The sequence below is a fragment of the Barbatula barbatula genome, assembly GCF_947034865.1.
Source record: "Barbatula barbatula genome assembly, chromosome: 2".
Classification (NCBI taxonomy): domain Eukaryota; kingdom Metazoa; phylum Chordata; class Actinopteri; order Cypriniformes; family Nemacheilidae; genus Barbatula; species Barbatula barbatula.
This window is the reverse complement of record NC_136767.1, coordinates 4076237-4095858: the sequence shown is the minus strand read 5'-3', so window position 1 is coordinate 4095858 and position 19622 is coordinate 4076237. Positions and strand designations below refer to the sequence as shown.

The 19622-nt window shown below is 40.1% G+C and overlaps 1 protein-coding gene across 3 annotated transcripts in view; it reads left to right on the top strand.

Moving 5' to 3' along the window:
* The first annotated feature begins 202 nt into the window (after positions 1–202).
* The window catches only part of arhgef12b (Rho guanine nucleotide exchange factor (GEF) 12b), a 49939-nt gene continuing 30519 nt past the window's right edge, over positions 203–19622 (top strand). The window contains exon 1 of one of the 3 annotated variants that reach the window (XM_079478033.1): positions 203–1630. In XM_079478033.1, coding sequence (XP_079334159.1) covers positions 1599–1630 — 32 coding nt within the window. In that variant the 5' untranslated portion in view covers positions 203–1598. The remainder of the gene's footprint in view (positions 1631–19622) is intronic. The other 2 variants (XM_079478035.1, XM_079478034.1) reach the window with 2 other exon arrangements.

Below are 19622 nucleotides of genomic sequence, written 5' to 3'. Positions count from 1 at the left end.
ATTAACATAAGAATGATACCACTTCGGAACACTTATCAGCACGTAGGTCTATCTCTTCTTCAGGCTTTTTAATATTTATTTGAAGATTTTAACAAATCTGTAAATCACTTTTAAGTTTTAGTTTAATACTTAACACCACGGCGAGGCGATCGGCGATCGTTAGCGGTCTACTCTACAAACACTTGGGAGGCGAGAAAGCCGAAGGGCTTGCGGACGGATACACCAAAAAAGGCGGTTACGCGTCGCAAGCGTAGGAATCCAAATTGTAATTTTACAGAAAGTCAGGAATTATCTTGGCTTTTGTGGTCTTCTTTAATCGCATTTAAACCTTCCTATCGTGTTAAACTGTCACATATGACAACAAGTACGCGCGTTTCTGTCTTTGCGTCTTTAGCGAGACACGGTTTTTTGCGTTCAGATTTTGGGCGAGAAAGAGAGCCTAAAAACTACTGAATTTCGGAAAACATGGAGACGACAAGGGAAGGACCCGACTAAACCAAAGTTTCCAAGCAAACCGTTCCAGGAAAGAGGGGAACCGTTCTCCGGAGGCAAATAACGTGTTGCTCAAGATAGGATTTATTTTTTTGATGCTTTGAAACGACGCTTTTATTCGCAACGGAACTGGGAGCTATACCGCTTGTTGTCCCTAACATCAAAGGATCTAAAAGTTTTATGCGGAGCTTCAGTGGAAATGTGCCATTCTTGGAAGATGGACTGGATTACAATGAAAAGATGGACCTTGTGAATGTTTTAAATATTCCGTGGATTGGACTTTCACTGTATTCCGCAGACTGGAGTGGCCAAGAGACATTCTTTTGGAGAAAAAGTTCATTCAGCGTGTAGGGGGCCTTAAGGATATATTAAATAGTCTACCGTTTATTTAAGTGTTTATATGCCGATTTTAACAAGACCGAATATTCCGCGAATGGGATTAGAATAAATCTAGGAATGCCGAATTGGAAGTACTTCAGCGGGGGAATAATAGACGACCACCGGGACGTGCAAAGAAACATGTGGGACATATCCGCGATATGAGCGAAGAGCATCTGGACTATCTTGAAATGCAACCTGACGATCTGTTTCATTCCTAAAGCGACATATTAATACTATTTTGCGTCGCTGACTTGGAGCTTTGGTTGGGATTTACAAAGCGACAGAGGCGAGGGGAAGCCCGACGGTCTCCGCGGTGGCATTTTGACTGGGAAAATGATGAAACGTTTTATTGCAAGCTACCGACAGACAGAAAGAGTTGTTCTGCATTGATCCTCTATGTGCAATAAGGCCAGACGACAGACTTCTGCATGTGTGTTTGCATTCAACATCGATATCCTACCATTTACCGTCTGCCCGTAGAACTGCTGTCAAACACAGACAGACCGATAAACCGCGCAAGCATCGAACAAAAACTTGTCTGTTTCTATATATCCTGTCATTCAAGAGAAGACGACATTCCTGTAAACATAAAGACGAACAGACAACATGTCCAAGTGCTAACGTTACCCGGTTGTTGTTGTTGTTGTTTTTAAACACAAATGTGTTTTAATATGGTAAAATGCTAACTGGATAAGAGCTGAAGAAAATCCAAAAAGGAAAGCCCAATGAGCGGCACACAGTCCACGCTTGCTGAGAGGTAACTGATAAAATCATATTTACTCTCTTATTTTGCACGACACTGTCGCCAGTACCACGGTATTACCGTGATTTTGACACGTACGATAGTAATACCCAGGTATTCACAGATGTACTTTGGAGGGACTGGCAAATGGCTAGTCATCTGTGTTTTCTAACGCCACTATAATATCTGATATCATCATAGTACAAACCTTTGCAGAAACACTTTTGTATCTTTACGTTTAGTACATTCAACTGTACTAAATTCCCAAAATAAGGGTTTCAAACATCAGAGTAAATGCTATTGGTTCTACAGAATTGACCTCGGTTTTTACGTCTACTACAGTGAAAGGGATCCAAATGTCCCCATGACCTACCCTCAAGGCATCCTAAGTGAATGTGACTTTCTTCTTGAAGGATAAAAAAATACTATAATATACCACAGTTAACTATTGCAAATGCTATATTCTACTATACTACATCATAAATATACTACTAGATCTTTTCATGTGGGTAGTGCCCACAAAATTGGCATAGTCTCACGCAGTGACCATAAACCATTTCATTTACGTGCTTTGCAGACGCTTTTATCCAAAGCGACTTACGGTGCATTACACTACACAGTTGTTTCGCAGTATGTGCAATCCCTGGGATCGTACCCATGACCTTGGCGTTGTTGACCGTGATATTTGTAGAAAAGCAATGGTAATAAAAATGGCTATCCATCCAGTAAAGAAACATGGTTACTAGGCCATACACTTTTACTATAATAAAATCATGGTTAACGGGGTGCCGGAGGGCTTTTTGCGGACACTGAAGTGGTCAGAATGGGGTCAGGTTATATTGTTGCAGCTGGGCATCAGGTTAAGTGTGATGATGAAGTTTGTCTGACAGTCTTTTCTCAGGGTCTTGAGAGTAAATTCACTTTTACCTTGATTATTACAGTCTGGCAAATCTGAGAGTTGAATAACAAAGCGTCCGATTGGTGACTTTCTGACCTGGCAGAACAAACGTTTGAAAAGAGATCTAAGCTTAAAACTACTTTTGAAAGTTTGTTGATTTTGATCTTATTTTGTCTGAGAGCTTTTCGTTTGTTTGTTTGTTTGTTGGTAATGTATTAGTCACCCAGAACACAACATACTGACTGATGTGTAACATAGGCTGTTTACTGCACACACCTGTGAGCGCACAGTTTGAGACAGGAAGCCCTTTAGATGTGCGGACGCTATGTCACGCAGCTTGCTGTGTTTTGATAATGCGGTTCTCAAGAGCACAGCTGGCAGGGCCCGGTGAGCCGAAATGTGTTGTGTTCTTACCTGTGTTATTCTATCAGCCACACATTTCAAAGTACAAAACACAGGGACGTGCTGGGTCAGTTAACAGTGTTAAAAGGGACACTTCTGTGTTTTTACCCTCCCTTATTCTGGTTATGCGTCTTCACATGCTACATATGTAGCGACCAGCAGGGTGTAAAGCTCCTGTCTCACTCCCTTATTCTGGTTATGCGTCTTCACATGCTACATATGTAGCGACCAGCAGGGTGTAAAGCTCCTGTCTCACTCTCTTATTCTGGTTATATGCGTCTTCACACGCTACATATGTAGCGACCAGCAGGTTGTAAAGCTCCTGTCTCACTCTCTTATTCTGGTTATATGCGTCTTCACACGCTACATATGTAGCGACCAGCAGGGTGTAAAGCTCCTGTCTCACTCCCTTATTCTGGTTATATGCGTCTTCACACGCTACATATGTAGCGACCATCAGGGTGTAAAGCTCCTGTCTCACTCCCTTATTCTGGTTATATGCGTCTTCACATGCTACATATGTAGCGACCAGCAGGGTGTAAAGCTCCTGTCTCACTCTCTTATTCTGGTTATATGCGTCTTCACATGCTACATATGTAGCGACCAGCAGGGTGTAAAGCTCCTGTCTCACTCCCTTATTCTGGTTATATGCGTCTTCACACGCTACATATGTAGCGACCATCAGGGTGTAAAGCTCCTGTCTCACTCCCTTATTCTGGTTATATGCGTCTTCACATGCTACATATGTAGCGACCAGCAGGGTGTAAAGCTCCTGTCTCACTCCCTTATTCTGGTTATGCGTCTTCACATGCTACATATGTAGCGACCAGCAGGGTGTAAAGCTCCTGTCTCACTCCCTTATTCTGGTTATGCGTTTTCACACGCTACATATGTAGCGACCAGCAGGGTGTAAAGCTCCTGTCTCACTCCCTTATTCTGGTTATATGCGTCTTCACACGCTACATATGTAGCGACCAGCAGGGTGTAAAGCTCCTGTCTCACTCCCTTATTCTGGTTATATGCGTCTTCACACGCTACATATGTAGCGACCAGCAGGGTGTAAAGCTCCTGTCTCACTCTCTTATTCTGGTTATATGCGTCTTCACATGCTACATATGTAGCGACCAGCAGGGTGTAAAGCTCCTGTCTCACTCCCTTATTCTGGTTATATGCGTCTTCACATGCTACATATGTAGCGACCAGCAGGGTGTAAAGCTCCTGTCTCACTCTCTTATTCTGGTTATGCGTCTTCACACGCTACATATGTAGCGACCAGCAGGTTGTAAAGCTCCTGTCTCACTCTCTTATTCTGGTTATATGCGTCTTCACATGCTACATATGTAGCGACCAGCAGGGTGTAAAGCTCCTGTCTCACTCCCTTATTCTGGTTATATGCGTCTTCACATGCTACATATGTAGCGACCAGCAGGGTGTAAAGCTCCTGTCTCACTCCCTTATTCTGGTTATATGCGTCTTCACACGCTACATATGTAGCGACCATCAGGGTGTAAAGCTCCTGTCTCACTCCCTTATTCTGGTTATATGCGTCTTCACACGCTACATATGTAGCGACCAGCAGGGTGTAAAGCTCCTGTCTCACTCCCTTATTCTGGTTATATGCGTCTTCACACGCTACATATGTAGCGACCAGCAGGGTGTAAAGCTCCTGTCTCACTCCCTTATTCTGGTTATATGCGTCTTCACACGCTACATATGTAGCGACCAGCAGGGTGTAAAGCTCCTGTCTCACTCCCTTATTCTGGTTATATGCGTCTTCACACGCTACATATGTAGCGACCAGCAGGGTGTAAAGCTCCTGTCTCACTCCCTTATTCTGGTTATATGCGTCTTCACACGCTACATATGTAGCGACCAGCAGGGTGTAAAGCTCCTGTCTCAGGGTCTGAACAACACTGATTGGTTTTGTGAGATGGTGCTGCGATAGTTAACCAGAGAGACAGGTCGCCTCTTATACAGACATGCATAGATCACCTGCTCTCAGTTAAACATCACTATCTCCCACTAGGCTTTCTCTAATAGAGATCTGTTTGTGTAAATATACAAGAGTTCTCTTTGTTATTTGCAAAATAAAAGTTGAGATAAGTATCCGTTATTTGTGATGAGATTCTTATTTTAAGGAGATCTGATGTCTTTACAGCGGCTGTCAACTTGATACTGAACCTTTAATAGATTTACGTAATATTTTTCATTAAGTTGTGTATACATGTTCAGACACACAAATACAGTATTGCATGCAAATGTCAACCTTAAGATTGACAAATCTAGTTTTTCACAAAGTTTCCCTAGTTTTTTAACCTTAGTGATAGGGCAGTGGTTTAAGGACCCATGTGAAGTCTCACATTTTTTAAAACATAGTTTTCCATAGTCTGGTAAGGGAATTATCACATGCATGTCGCGGCGGGTTAGGACAAAACCTCTGATTAACATGGAAAATATACCTTTTAGTGCTTGTCGCTGCGCGTTTGGTTAGGACACAGTGTTATAGAGTGTTCACACCAAACTCGGTAAATCGTGCTATTCGTGTGTAGTTGGACGCTTGAACCTTTTGAGTTTACTCGCATCATTCGCGTGTGAAATTCGCTTCATTACAGACGCAAATTCGCGTCATGGGAGGGGCTTCTGCTGCTCGCTCACGGCCCTACTAGAGCAAGCTCCTGATTGGTTAACATGGTGCGAATTTTCGCCAAAGTTCTGATTTTTCAACTCGCACAGCAAGTAGGTCATCGCGTCTTAACATGTAAATCACTCGCGCTTAACGCTTCATTCGCTTTGGTTTGAACACACTATTAGGCTATTTTAATAAAGCCTTGTTGATGGAATCTAAACATCAGTCTATAAAGACATTTTCCATTTCATTAAAGGGAATTAAACATGCGTTATGGATTTGACAAAATAAGGAGACGACAAACTTTGTATAATTTCTTGTGAATCAAAATGCACAAACCTGAATCTGAAGCAATTATATCTAAGAAAAAGAAAAGAGGTGTCTCTTCATAGAACAGTTATTTTCATGTGCCCATTTATGAGGAATATGTACCTTTATGGATGTGACTATCTGGAAAATGGCACTGACCTGACTATGAAAAATGATGCGCTAAAAATAAAACAAATGCTTTAAAAGCTTGAAGACCAAATGTTGATATCTCTGCTGTTAGCGTAGTAAAAAACGTTGGTAAAATTTTTTTCCAAGGTTTACTTTTTCAAGGAATGTTCAAACTGCTTTAGCGAATGGATTTCTGTGCTTTATTGACATTTCCTCCCTGGGAATTTGGAAGCTCGGGCTTGTGAGTTTTGAATGGGAGGCCATGTTAAATGTTGGCATTTTTGGAAGACATGCTGCTTTTGTTTTAAGGCTTCGCTAGACTCTTTTCTGAGAACACTCCACACCCAAGCAAAGCTGCAATCATCTCGGATCATTTGTCTGGCTGACAGCAGTGCGATTTGCGTCTGTCTCTGAATATATTTTGTAATTCCCTTCTTTAATCTCCCAGGTTTCACAAAAGGCTTCATGTATGTTTAAAAATAGTGTGAGAAAGCAAGTCCAGTTAATCTCTGTTGGGTTTTTAAGTGGATGTGATCTTGTCAAAGGACAAAATACTAGAATCTCACTACGAAAACACAGTTGCAATTGCAAATGCTTGGCTTACGCAAGCGCATGGTCCTGTTGTACATGTAGTTACTTTGGCAGTTACAGACCTCTATACTCATGAGCAGTAGACCTTCACATATGTATCCAGTTGAACTGGATGTGTTGTTTTTCAGGATGCTGACTGTTAAGAATGACTTGAGTATTTGGAAGGGACAGCAGTGATTTCAAAAACAAAATAACTGTACACAAACATCTCGTAAATGGCTTTCATTTTTAATGATTCATTGGTTACAGTGTTGTAACATGTCATGTTAGTCATGCTCACCTTTAATTTAGTCTAAGTCACAGAATAAGAAAAACTGAGGAAAATACGCTTGTATTTGAGCTGGATTTTAGCTGGCTATACGACCTAACATTCTCTATCTATATAATATTTTGTTTATGTTTAAGAAATGAATCCTCAGAACCTTGTAGCGCTGTTCTTTTGCAGTGTCTGGATTCTTGTTGCCTGAGGCAATATCACGTCAATGAAATATGTGTTGAACATATCGTACAGCTTGCTCTTCATCACTACATTTAGCTGATCTGTGGTCTTTTTCTTTTTTCTGTAACCCCGGGCCCTCAGGAAGTGGTGACATCACTAATAAACAATGTCTGTCAAGCGGGCCACAAGCTTTTCCTGACAGAGTTGCTGGCCATTCGCAGTGCATGATGGGAAGCCATGGGATTGCTTTGTTACTTTGTGACATTGGCATTCTGTATTACTTCTCATTTTAAGTCATTTTCACTTAAGAAAAATGTTTCTTTTAGGTTTGTGTCATAAAATTAAATGAACATATATAATTTTGCATATAATGTATTTACAACATGCCATATAATTTAGTTAAGATCAGTTGTTTGGTGCCAAATTTTTGTTTCCCTCCTGGTCATTTACACAATTTCGTAAATTCAGTTTTGCTCTAAGAATTTTGTGTGAACAGGTTCTGTAAACACCGCATCCCACTATAATTCCTTATTGAAAATAATCAAATCTAGCACAAACTGACACCTTGTAGAGGTTTCTTGAAGGAACTGAAAGAACATGTAGTCGTAGAGAAGAGTGCAAATATTTTGTTATGTGCAAACATATTTAGATCTTTGGTGATGCATGAATACAGAATGAGCAAATTATGATAGAATTTTACTTTTTGGCTGAACTTTTCCTTGAATGTTTTTATGAGGGGGTTATATTCACTCCCTGGAATTGATGTTTAAAGCCGTTTATGTGATTACCAATCATTCATATTAATACATTCAACATATTGTCTGTAAAACTGATATTAGCATACAGTATTGTACTACATGGATATATATAATATATAAAGGGCCATTTATGTTACAGGTCGATCATAAAAAAGTCTTGTGTCCTAACATTCTTCATGATCCCCACAAACAACAATTTTTGACTCTGTGCTTCAACCATTCGCTGTCCATCTTGTCCCGATCTTTATCAGATGATAAGACTCAAAATAGGGTTTGTAACCATTACAACATTCTAGACAGACAGTTGGTGGGATGCCCTCCTGAGATCTGATCCTTACAGCAGTCAGATCTTCAGCACATGAATCAGGATTGTGGGAACGATACCAGCAGGATCATTCTGTTATGTTGACAGGTGCTCCTTCTCTGTAGAATCAGATTGACACTAATCTTGCTGGTTTCTGGTTTGTTGGTGTCTCACTGTCTGAGGACATGAACATCATGTCCAGAGTTGCCCTGAGAGTTTATTTCAGGTGCATTGGACTGTTTTCACTGTTTGAGAAAAACTATACATCACGTACATCACGTATTTTGAGCCTGAACAACCGCAACACCATGTTTAATTTGTCCATTACCTCTGTAGCTACAGTGCAAAAAAGTTTTCAATTCAGATTGTGGCTCGAGATTCTTTATGAAGATTGTGATATTCTTTTTTTGAGAAGAACACCCAGCCCTACCTTGCAGTAAAGGGTTGCAGGGACAAGGGCTGAACTTTCCCATCCAGACTGCTGTTGTTAGTGGAAGGTTTGGTCAGCTGACAGTCAGCAGCCCTAGTCAGCTATTTATGTGCCACTCTCATTAGCTGAGCTGAAAATACATGCTAGCTTGTGTTGTCTGAGAGATTGAGAAATGCATGATAATGTCAAAGTGGTGAGCTTTAAAAATGCCATGAGAAGATCTTCCCTCTCTCGTGTTCAAGGTATTCCATGTAGGGCTGCACGATTTGAGGAAAATGTCACATTGCAAATATTGAGGTAAAAATTGCGATGTGTGATTGCGATACGATAAAATGGGTATAATGAGTCAACTTGGTTGCTATCAAGGAAAATGCACACACAGATAACTGAAAATGCTGAAATTTGTATTTCTCAACTGAGATATACAGTTCAAACTAGCAACAACAACTAGAAATGCACAAAGTTTTCAAATTAAAATAAAAGGTTATAAAATTAAATAACAGTAACATCTTTGATTAACTGAATTCAATTAACTTAAATATACATTCTCAACAGTACAGGTAAATAAAATGAATAGAACATAAATACGGATGTACACATTTTTAGGAAAATAATCCCAACAAATGGACATTTAGGCAGGATGTCCTTTTGATAAAGAAACTGGATATAAATGTGTGGCTCACTCTGTAAAACTTAAATCTCTATAATCTTTGTTGTTACTTTAAATGGTTGTTACTCAACCAACTGGTTGAATCATCTTTCTAAAACATTGTATTTTCTGCGCAGTACCTCTCTCTGCTCAGTGTCTGATGTCCTGACACCAAATTATCGCATAAAAATGGGCATATATCTCTTAGAATGGATGTCTTGTCACGTCCACGAATGCTCTTGTTTCTTTAATATAATCGCAACATTTTGCAGTCATGTAATCGCACAGCCTGACATCGCGATTGCGATATGATTAATCGTGCAGCACTAATTCTATGCATTCAGAATGTTCACATACTATGCATAGCAAACATACTAAAGAAATATTAATGGTATGCTAAACATAGCTTTGGTTTCAAAACTGCTATGTTTTACTATTTACCAAGTATTGAACTTATAACCTCGGTGACACTGTTAAAGTGTAACTTAATTGATTTTGAGCCTGAATTGTATTGTTACAGTGTTGTTAGCATATGTATGCACAACATGTAATCTTTCTTTCTATTACTGAGCAATGCATGTTTGTTAGCAAAAATTCACTATGTCACACAGATTTTTAACAGCCCCTGGTGAGCGTGATATCACATCTTTATCAACAGTAAATATGAACAACATGGAAAATGAAACGAAATACATGAGCAATTCCAGTAGTTAGTTTTGGCCATTGTCACAAATTAGTCTGAAAACACCTTGGTGCCTCTGACGTGTCCCGACTTGCTAAACTGATAGTAGTCTGTACTAATCGTGGTGCACAAACTAGCAAGCAAGACGCTAGAAGAAACGTTTATTGACTATTAATATTTTTCTGTAAATGGTAAGAAAACGTCTTAAAGGAACTGGCAGTTGGCCAGATTTATCTGTAGATAATAGGAGGATATAGAAGAGAATAGACAAATAAAATGATCTCAATCTCATCTGGTTACTATGAATCATAGAACAGAAAGAGTAGGGAAGGGGGCGGGGCTTGAGTCTAATGTCACAATGTCATGGGTTTACCACTAGTGGTAATTTAAACTAGGCTGAATTATAGTGTTTTATATGTAATCGGCACTCTTCTGTGTTCTTTCAGACTGAGCATAGCAGTGTTGTGATTCATTAACACTGTCTTACGTGGTCTTTGTTGTTTTTGCAGTAGAAACTACAGTTCCAGTGTGAATAAAGCTCAAGCCTGCAAGTTCTGAGCCATTAAGATCATTAAGAGTCACAAAAATGATGTCAATTTAATTAAGTTGATTTTTTTCAAACAAGGTTTGTGTAACACTCACCCATCTCTCATTGGCTACACAAACAGTCAGTCTCACCCCAAACTCGCACTGTTGGTTGAGCTATTTGTCGTCAAACAATCTGATGTGATTTAACATTATTTCTCTGTTTGCAGTACACATTAAGTTATCTCGATACTTTTTTGGCTATTTATTTATAGAAGTTATTGTAGGTTTTTAATGTCAGTTAAAAGGGCCATTAAAGTTCAGACTGACTGAGTTAAACATGGCTGATGTAATGCCTAAATAAGCTGAAAGAACTATAGGATGTTGATCTCTCAAATGGCTTTGCTGCCTACAGTTCCCACAGGAAGTGTGGCTGGAGAGAGAGAGAGCGACCGAGCGAGAGACAGGGATGGGGTTAAAGACCCGTGTTGTAAAAAGTAGGAAGTGGCTGTGGGAGCCAGCCTGCTTTTGGAGGCTGAAGTTATTGGGTCCAGAACAGCACACAGTGTCCTCGTGCTACACACACGTGACGGGCCCTTTGACTCTTCCAGCTGCGTCACCTTGGAAACTGCCAGTAATGCCATTGCAGCTTTCCCATCTTCCCCTGCCAGAAGAGTAGAGTAGTTAGGAAAGAAATGAACCTCCACAGATCGAACTTCGCGACACGATGACTGCTGATTCTGAAGCTCGCCAAACCTCTGGCACACAGAATTAGGTGATTTTTAAAGTTTACTGGTATTCTAAGAACAGTAATTTCGGAGGACTTTGTTTGGTCTTTGTCCACGATGAGGCTTTGATCATCTTTGTGTCATGCTTAAACTTTGTGAATTATGATGGCAGACTTGTGAAAGGCTAGTTACTTCAGTCTTTCCTAATCAAAGCATTGATTGAAGAGTTTTTCATTCAGTAAGGACATGGTGACTAACTGTCTAATGTAACACACACTGTAAGAATGTGCAGCAGCACGAGAATATGAAACAAATTGATCTTACGAGAAATGAGCTTAGGGTTGCCGCTTTTTTCGTTAGAAGCATCTGCCTCGGAGCCAGAGGATTTACGGATTGGCAAAGGCAAACGCTTGCTGTTTGAAACAAAAATCAGTGCCAAGAGACTTGAGTGCCTGACTGATGACATGTGGTTCTTGAAGCTGTAATGTATTATGGATAAGGTCAAAACCTAAGTTGTATAGTTACCCAACAGGTCCTGGCAGTCTGTTTGATGCCAGCCGTGCATTCTACCATTCATTGTGTTGTGCATCCTTTATAGCTCCTTTCCTATATAGCCACTTTTGGACAGACCATCAAATTTTATTTGATATCGTTTCACAGCTCTCTGGAATACTTGATTCGGTCATCTCTTTTCTCATATCAGATTTGAATTTGTTTCAAATGAGCTAATATAATATTTCCAATCGATATTTTGTGTCAAGTTATGCACTAATATAACAAGTGTAAATAAGTGGGATAACGTACATCCAGCCAGTTATTACCGCAAAATAAACCCTGACAGGGTGATCAGGACCCTGACGCAAAAAAGATCCTCCTCAGATTGTTAGGAAAAGAATTTACCCACAGTCAGTACGAATGCATGTGTTGTGATTTCATAGGTTAATTTATTAGACTGTTCTGGTTCTGTATATGATTTACTTTATTTTTCTCTACGATTATTATCTTGTGCCTACTGAGACAAGCCAGAACCAATGAGATTTGAAGTTAAGCATGTCATCCCGCCATAACGTGTAGTATTTTCACCTATACATTTTCAAAGTCTAACGTGACCTATCTTGACCTAAATAGACAGTTTTTAACACCTTGGAGTGGTTGCTGTGCAATGCAACATACATAGGAATGGAATTTCCATCTAAAGGCTGACTGCATCACAATTGTATGTGTACACTAATATGGACAAACCCAACAGTTGGCTTAAATTAACCCAGAATATGGTTATATTTGATCCAGAAATGGGTTACAACTATGCAGCATTATGGGTTTACACAGGCCATCATAGGTTCATTTATAACCCAACAGTTGGGTTTGTCCATTTTTGACCCAATGATTGAATGAATGAAACAATTTTTAGAGTTTTAGAAAGCTTGATCATAATGGAAGAGATTTAGTTGTGTATGATCTTCGAGGAGATTACCCCACCTTTAGCCTCTCACTTGACTAGTTTATAGTCTGAGATGGTTTTTGAAAGTTGATTTTTCTACAGCCCAAAACCCAGTTTTCTGACGTAAAGGCACAGTTCTAGAAAATTAGGGGAAAAGTCCTAAAGAATATGGAACAATCCTTTGTAACTCCCTTTCAACCTTGTTTACTGTAATTGGCAACCTGGACTGGGATGTGAAGATTTCTAGTGCTAGAGAAATAGGTGTCAGATGGTGACAACGGCAGAGGATTCCAGGATTCTGAGTGGTTGCAGGTAGCTGAAAGAAGCAGAAGGCAGTTGGACGTGCAAGGTCTCGGGGAGGTGAGAGGCAATAGGGGGATGGGTGGTGAACCACAAGAAAACCCTGGATCAAACTTGTTAAGAACTGGTTTAGCTTGTTGGTCATCACAGTCAATGTGATGTCAGTGATCTATCAAGCTGCTCTAAACATCTTTCATCTTGTTCGCCTGTGCTCGACTTTTCTTTCTCCAGTAGACCCTGTTCTACTTTAACCTCATGTCATCAACAAAGATATGATCTGTAGCCTATATATGCCATTGATAAGGTCATTGTTTTTACATCAACCCAATGTTTGTATTGAGCACACAGTTTGATGCTAATTTACACCGATCCAAGAAACTACGATTAAAAGCTTTCTTGCACATTTCCTCCAGCATTATCCTGTCAATCATTGTGTCTCACGTTCATCTTGTGACTCTTGCTGATATTTGTTGTATGGGGCAGATGCACCCCACTTTATAAATGTAGCTTTTGTTGTCCAAATTAACTGCATTCATTTTATTTAAGTAAAATTGCAAAATCATGGCGAGGGCATTGGCCAAATGGCACAATCGGACACTGTGAAACAACGGCCCAAGCCTAGTGTGACTGAGATGTAGTAAACCCAAGTGTTTCTGCTTTCATAACCTGAACTTGTGCCTCTTAAGCTGTATTCCTAAATCCTGCTTTCACCTCCACCTCCCCGCTCTCCAGCGCAATGGAGCGAGTCTCAACAGGAGACGCACCCCGATCACTATCTCCGCTCCGCACAGCTGGCCACATCTGCTCCTGAGAGCCAGATAAGACAGGCTTGGCCACTCCACCCTGCTCCACTTTCCACACGGCAACCGTGCCCATCTGTTTCCTGCTCCAACAGACCGTTACCAAACCGAATCACAGAAGCCAGGCATGGCACGTCTGCCTGGTCTGTCTCTGTAGGACTCTCTCAGATGACTCATGGATTCAGAACTGACTAGACATATGGATGTGATGACATCAGAGTGTACAGTGTGACATAACTAAGAGGAAATTGTCATTATTAATATCTGGGTTTGTTAAAAGCAGCCTTTTTCTAGATCAGTGTACAATGAACTGTTGCATCCATCGTACTTAACTTTTTTCTTTGTCAGATATTATTAGTGACAGTTGAATGATAAATCAGCATTTACCCTACAATACATTTACTTGGGCGGTCCCGCCCAGGTATAATAATGGCCAACCCAAGTATATTTAGCATCACATTTTGTCATTTTTGTCCATCCCTAATAATGATGTATCTGTGATCGATCTAGTGGATGAACAGCGCTTCCGCGTCTTCTCTCTTTCCTGACTTTGGTGTGGTGTGAGTGGCGCATAGCCGCGTGCTCGTCCTCCGTGTTTGCATGCCTCTCGTCCGCGTACGTAGTTAGCTCGGTGTCGTGTACATGCATTTAAAATCAAAGAAGCATATGACGTAGTATTTCTGTGCTTTATACACTCCCCCAGCACTCCAACTTGTTTCAGAAAGTTTTTATAAGTCTGGATCCCTGTTTCGTAACAGGGATCCTATTCCCTCTATTCTCCCGCAAAAGCATGGCAAGGCTAAAGAAATAGCCTGCCCACGTGCCAACCAGTGAGCGATAGGAAGACCGGCTTATCAAAATTGGCTGTGCTGCGTCGAGATCGGCTGCGCTGTCGGCCTGCAGCTGCAGCTCGTAACTCTTGCGAAAGTGAGAGAAGTTGTGTTTTCGTTTGTTCACTGCATTTCAGTTATGGATGTTATATAAACGGTGGATATAACACTGGATTTGGAGATTGTTTGGAACTGATAGATGGCGTGGTCCCAGTGCTAAAAGATTCCAGACATGAACTGCACTTGGTAAATTAAACTAAGTCATATGTCTGTGTTTTATTGGCAATCAGCGTGTACGTGCATAATGTAAACAACGTGAGGGCAATGCGATGATGTATTGTGTGCCCGTGCTGTAGTTCCGTCACCCCTGCACATGCTCCAGCTGCTCATATAATAATCGTACGGCTGTATCTCTCTTTTATACATTTTATCAAACTTAATACTGTTCGAAGATATGACTTAAGCAATACTACTGTATATGTACTCAAGATTATTATGAGATTGGCAAAAACTGTGTGTGTTACCCCATCTTTAAAGAAAGTTGGTAACCAAACAACACCACATCCCATTGACTTTGTATGGACACACAACCATTGAGACATTTCTCAAAATGTCTCCTTCTGTGTTCCACAGAAGTAAGTCTTCTATAGGTTTTGTACCACATTAGGGTGAATCAATGATGACAGAATTACATTTGGGGGGTGGGTGAACGAGTAATCTGACCTGTCACACTATAATATATGCTTCGTCCATCCGTCTAGCAAATGTCATATTATCAAGTCACAATTGTTTCTTGTCATTACAGCATTGAGAGCGTGAGAGAGACAGTGGTATGTCACTGTACCTGAGTAGGCCCCAACTGCAGTGTGCTGTTGAAATTTCAACACACTCTTTCTATGTAATCGGTGACAAAAGCAACTGCTGAGCCCAGCCTTTTGTTTTTGTTCTCCCAACAAAGTGCACAAGCCAGCCTCCCCCAGCATTACACGCTACTAAAATCTATCAACTAGTGCAGGGAGACAGACCGACCGGGAGTTGCCTGGAAACTATATGCCAAGACATGAACTGAGGGACTGTGGTATTTAGTGTAGCTCTCAGCATGCACATCTTATTCTTGCGGCAGTGCTTATCTGGTCTTGAAAGCATTCTTTTCTCGCAGACTTAAATCTCTCTCTTTCTCGTCCATACTTTCCATCGTTTTCAACCACTCAGATCGCGCAGCAGTTGTTTTATTGGTTGTTGGAAGTATTTTAGATTTTCTGTGTTGGAGAAAGATGAAGGGATTTATGAAAAAAATACTGAGGGCAGCGGTTTTTATTTTTGCTCTGACATCCGCAAGAAAAGTGGCATTTCTCAATTATTGTGTTTTCAAACTGGGATAGGCTCTTTAATTGATGGCCAATTTCAAGTGGGTCATTTCTCCTATTGGACGAACACACCTATCCCTGTTTGGGAACGCCCAGTAATTGAGTAACATCCCTTCTGTGTTTTGCAGAGACATGTACTTCGATTTTTGGCACAAAAATCAAATTATTATTAAAAGACGAAGCAGCATGAAATTGTTTATCCTACTAGCAATGATTTAAGATATTATGCTTTATCTGTCAACGAACATGCAAATGCTGCATAAAATTGCACATATTTTGCAAAACACTCAGTGTTAAAATGCTCAAAACAAACATGTTATCTCACATATAAAAAATAAAGCCACTTATTTTTTATAACATGCCATTTTCCCAGAAGGCTGTGAAGATATGCTGCTTTTCCCCATTAACAATAATCTGCTGATTTCCACCCCTTCATCTTTGTGTAATTTAAAATTTTAAAAGTTGCTTTTAGCTTAAGCTTCCTAATGTCTCTAATGTGACCTGAATTAACTGACTTGCTCTCTCCTGCTACATTCTCTCCACCGTTGATGTAAAAACACCGTTAACTAATGTTAAGACAAAGAAATGTTAAGTTTAAAGTAGGCATGTGTTTACTACAGTATGACCTACTTTGTAGTTGTGCACTAAATCCGCTTTTAGCTGGAGAAGTTTTTAGAGGAAGTTTGTTGCATACACAAACACTCCTGTGGATCCCGCCATTGATGTTTTGGGAATACTGGCGCATGTGCATAGACCGAACACGTAATATGCATATCATCAGCGTTTGCACAGATATGAGTTTTCAAACTTGGCTTTCAAAAGTTTGCGTTTCAGTCCCCGAAAGAGTTGTAATGTAAACGAACCAAAACACAGAAAAGTTTTCCCTGAATTATACACTTTTGTGTCTGCATTTACAAACTTTCTTCCAAAAATGCTAAATAAACAATAATTTTTACGATCACCACAATAGCATCGACAACAACGAACGATAATCTTATGTTGAGTTTAACATTTTTTATGTGCAAGCCCCTTTTTTAGTATAATTATTTTTGAATATAACATACAAAATATTGCATAACACCTTGCTATAATAATATTATATTATATTATATAATATTATATATATTAATAACATCCCCCACACCATTACACCACCACCACCAGCCTGCACAGTGGTAACAAGGCATGATGGATCCATGTTCTCATTCTGTTTACGTCAAATTGTGACTCTACCATCTGAATGTCTCAACAGAAATCGAGACTCATCAGACCAGGCAACATTTTTCCAGTCTTCAACTGTCCTATTTTGGTGAGCTTGTGCAAATTGTAGCCTATTTTTTTTCTATTTGTAGTGGAGATGAGTGGTACCCATTGGGGTCTTCTGCTGTTGTAGCCCATCCGCCTCAAGGTTGTGCGTGTTGTGGCTTCACAAATGCTTTGCTGCAAACCTCGGTTGTAACGAGTGGATATTTCAGTCAAAGTTGCTCTTCTATCAGCTTGAATCAGTCTGCCCATTCTCCTCTGACCTCTAGCATCAACAAGGTGCTTAAACCCTAGAAGTGGTTGTGCGTGAAAATTCCAGTTACTGAGCAGATTGTGAAATACTCAGACCGGCCTCCTATCCGGCACCAACAACCACGCTCAAAATTGCTTAAATCACCTTTCTTTCCCATTCTGACATTCAGTTTGGAGTTCAGGAGATTGTCTTGACCAGAACCACACCCCTAAATGCATTGAAGCAACTGCCATGTGATTGGTTGATTAGATAATTGCATTAATGAGAAATTGAACAGGTGTTCCTAATAATCCTTTAGGCGAGTGAATATATTCACTTTAAAGCTGTTTTGCAACAATGCAATTATAAAAAGCTTAAGTAATTCTCTTTTGCATCAAAGTTAATAAAAACAAGAAAGCAAGCCTTGGTTGTGTCTTCAGCTTAGTTTATTTATATGTAAATGGACATACTTGTATTCTATCATAAGTGGTGAAAGGGTGCACTTTATCTGATAGTTTTAGGCACAAATAGATAAAACTCCAAGAGTCCAGCGCCAGGCTGTGAAAAGCCAGCGCTTGAATCACCCCTCAGGAATTGTCTGGTATTTTTGGCATTCAAGACATGAGAGTATTATTGTCGTGCTTTTTTTCTTTTCGTAATCAAGCTTCTATAAATAGAGAAGGGTCCTGGATACGCCCAGACGTTTTGGACTCATGGCTTTTAAGGGTTTTAGAGCTTTCTGGAAAGAACAGAGAATGTTTTGGGGAATTCTGACATCTAGCCCTTGGTCAATCCAAAGCCAAGGTATTGTGATCCTTTTAAGACCTATAATATCTTTTGAAATCAGTTTTCAGAGATGGTGGATAAGTCAAAACCACACTCTTGTTATAAACCTCGGCGCCACTAACCAACTTAACGATTGTAAAGATTTGATTCACCATTGTGGAAAATTGGAGCTTTGGCATTGTTCATCTTTTATTAAGATGTTCATCTAACAGCAAGCCGCAAGTACACACAGTAATAAAACATGCATACTTTCAATGTGATTCACAACCAAATCCACATCCAAACATCTAATGTTCAAAAGACAGTTTCTGCTGGGGCTCTCACAATATCATCAATCAACATTTAATCACATGAAGTGTATAAATAAGTGTTTAAATCTTTTCTATTGTGATTTCAGATCTTTATTGTTATATTGTCTTGGATGATTCAAGTTAAAGATGAAAGTGCAGGATTGCCCATAGGTTCATGTAATTTCTTATAGTTAACTTACAGTTGTCCCAGGGCTAACACAGCATTATATTGATAATCTGTTACAGACCCCGTAAAAGCCGTCTAATGAGTGGTCCATAGAGCTCCTGTCAAGCTTCTCTCATGTACGCTTGCTGTTTAAATGGATTGACCTTAGGGAACTGCCGCATCTGTCACGAACCCTGAGCTTTTTACACGCAACATTATAAATCATTCTCACGCTGCCGTGGCTGGACCGAAGCGTTTGAAGTGTAAATGAGTTTGTTTGGAGCCCCTGGAGCGGTTTTCCACTCACTTTTAACATGAGAAATGTGAGAAATGTGCGTGTGGCAGTGTTTCGTGATCAGTTAGAGAATGTCATGTTTTTGCACTGCTTTGCAGCCGATGGCGGCGGGTTCGAGCGGCTCCGTTCAGCTGCTGGTGAATCAGCTGTTTGCCTTGGCTTGTGTTCCTCTGGAGTCTTTGACATTTCACCTCTGACTCATGCAGTGCGTTTCCAATTGTCAGTTGGTCTCGGTTTAAAGGTGACATGTTTTCTCTCGTTTTAGGCATTCGGCTCCAGATTCACCCGAAAGTGTAAACAGTTGTTATTTTGTGGTGGTATGTTTGCTTTGTTAGCACTGGCCAACAACCAATGGTGTCATAAGAGCGCTAAATGTAAATATGGCGACACAGTGAGGACGTCAAATCACTGGCCCTCACAAGTGTTTTGTGACTTGTCATGTTTCGTCACAGCACATGAGAACCAATGAGATTTGAGGCTGTCGACGCGTCACCAACGTGTCATTTCCAAATATCTACCAACGTCATTCAAATTTTGCACTCTTGTTGGTTTCAGTTTGACTTAAACTCAATATTAGTCATTTTCGCACATGTCAGTAGGTTTGCTTCACAAGACATTTGTTAACTTACTAGGGTTGTTGGCTGTTAATGATGAATTTTTGATGTGAATATTTAAACTTAATGTAAATATAATTTATATTTTACTCAGTAAGTTAAACTACAACATCTATTAGAGGCTGTTTCTCCGGATGTGTATTGAATGTTACA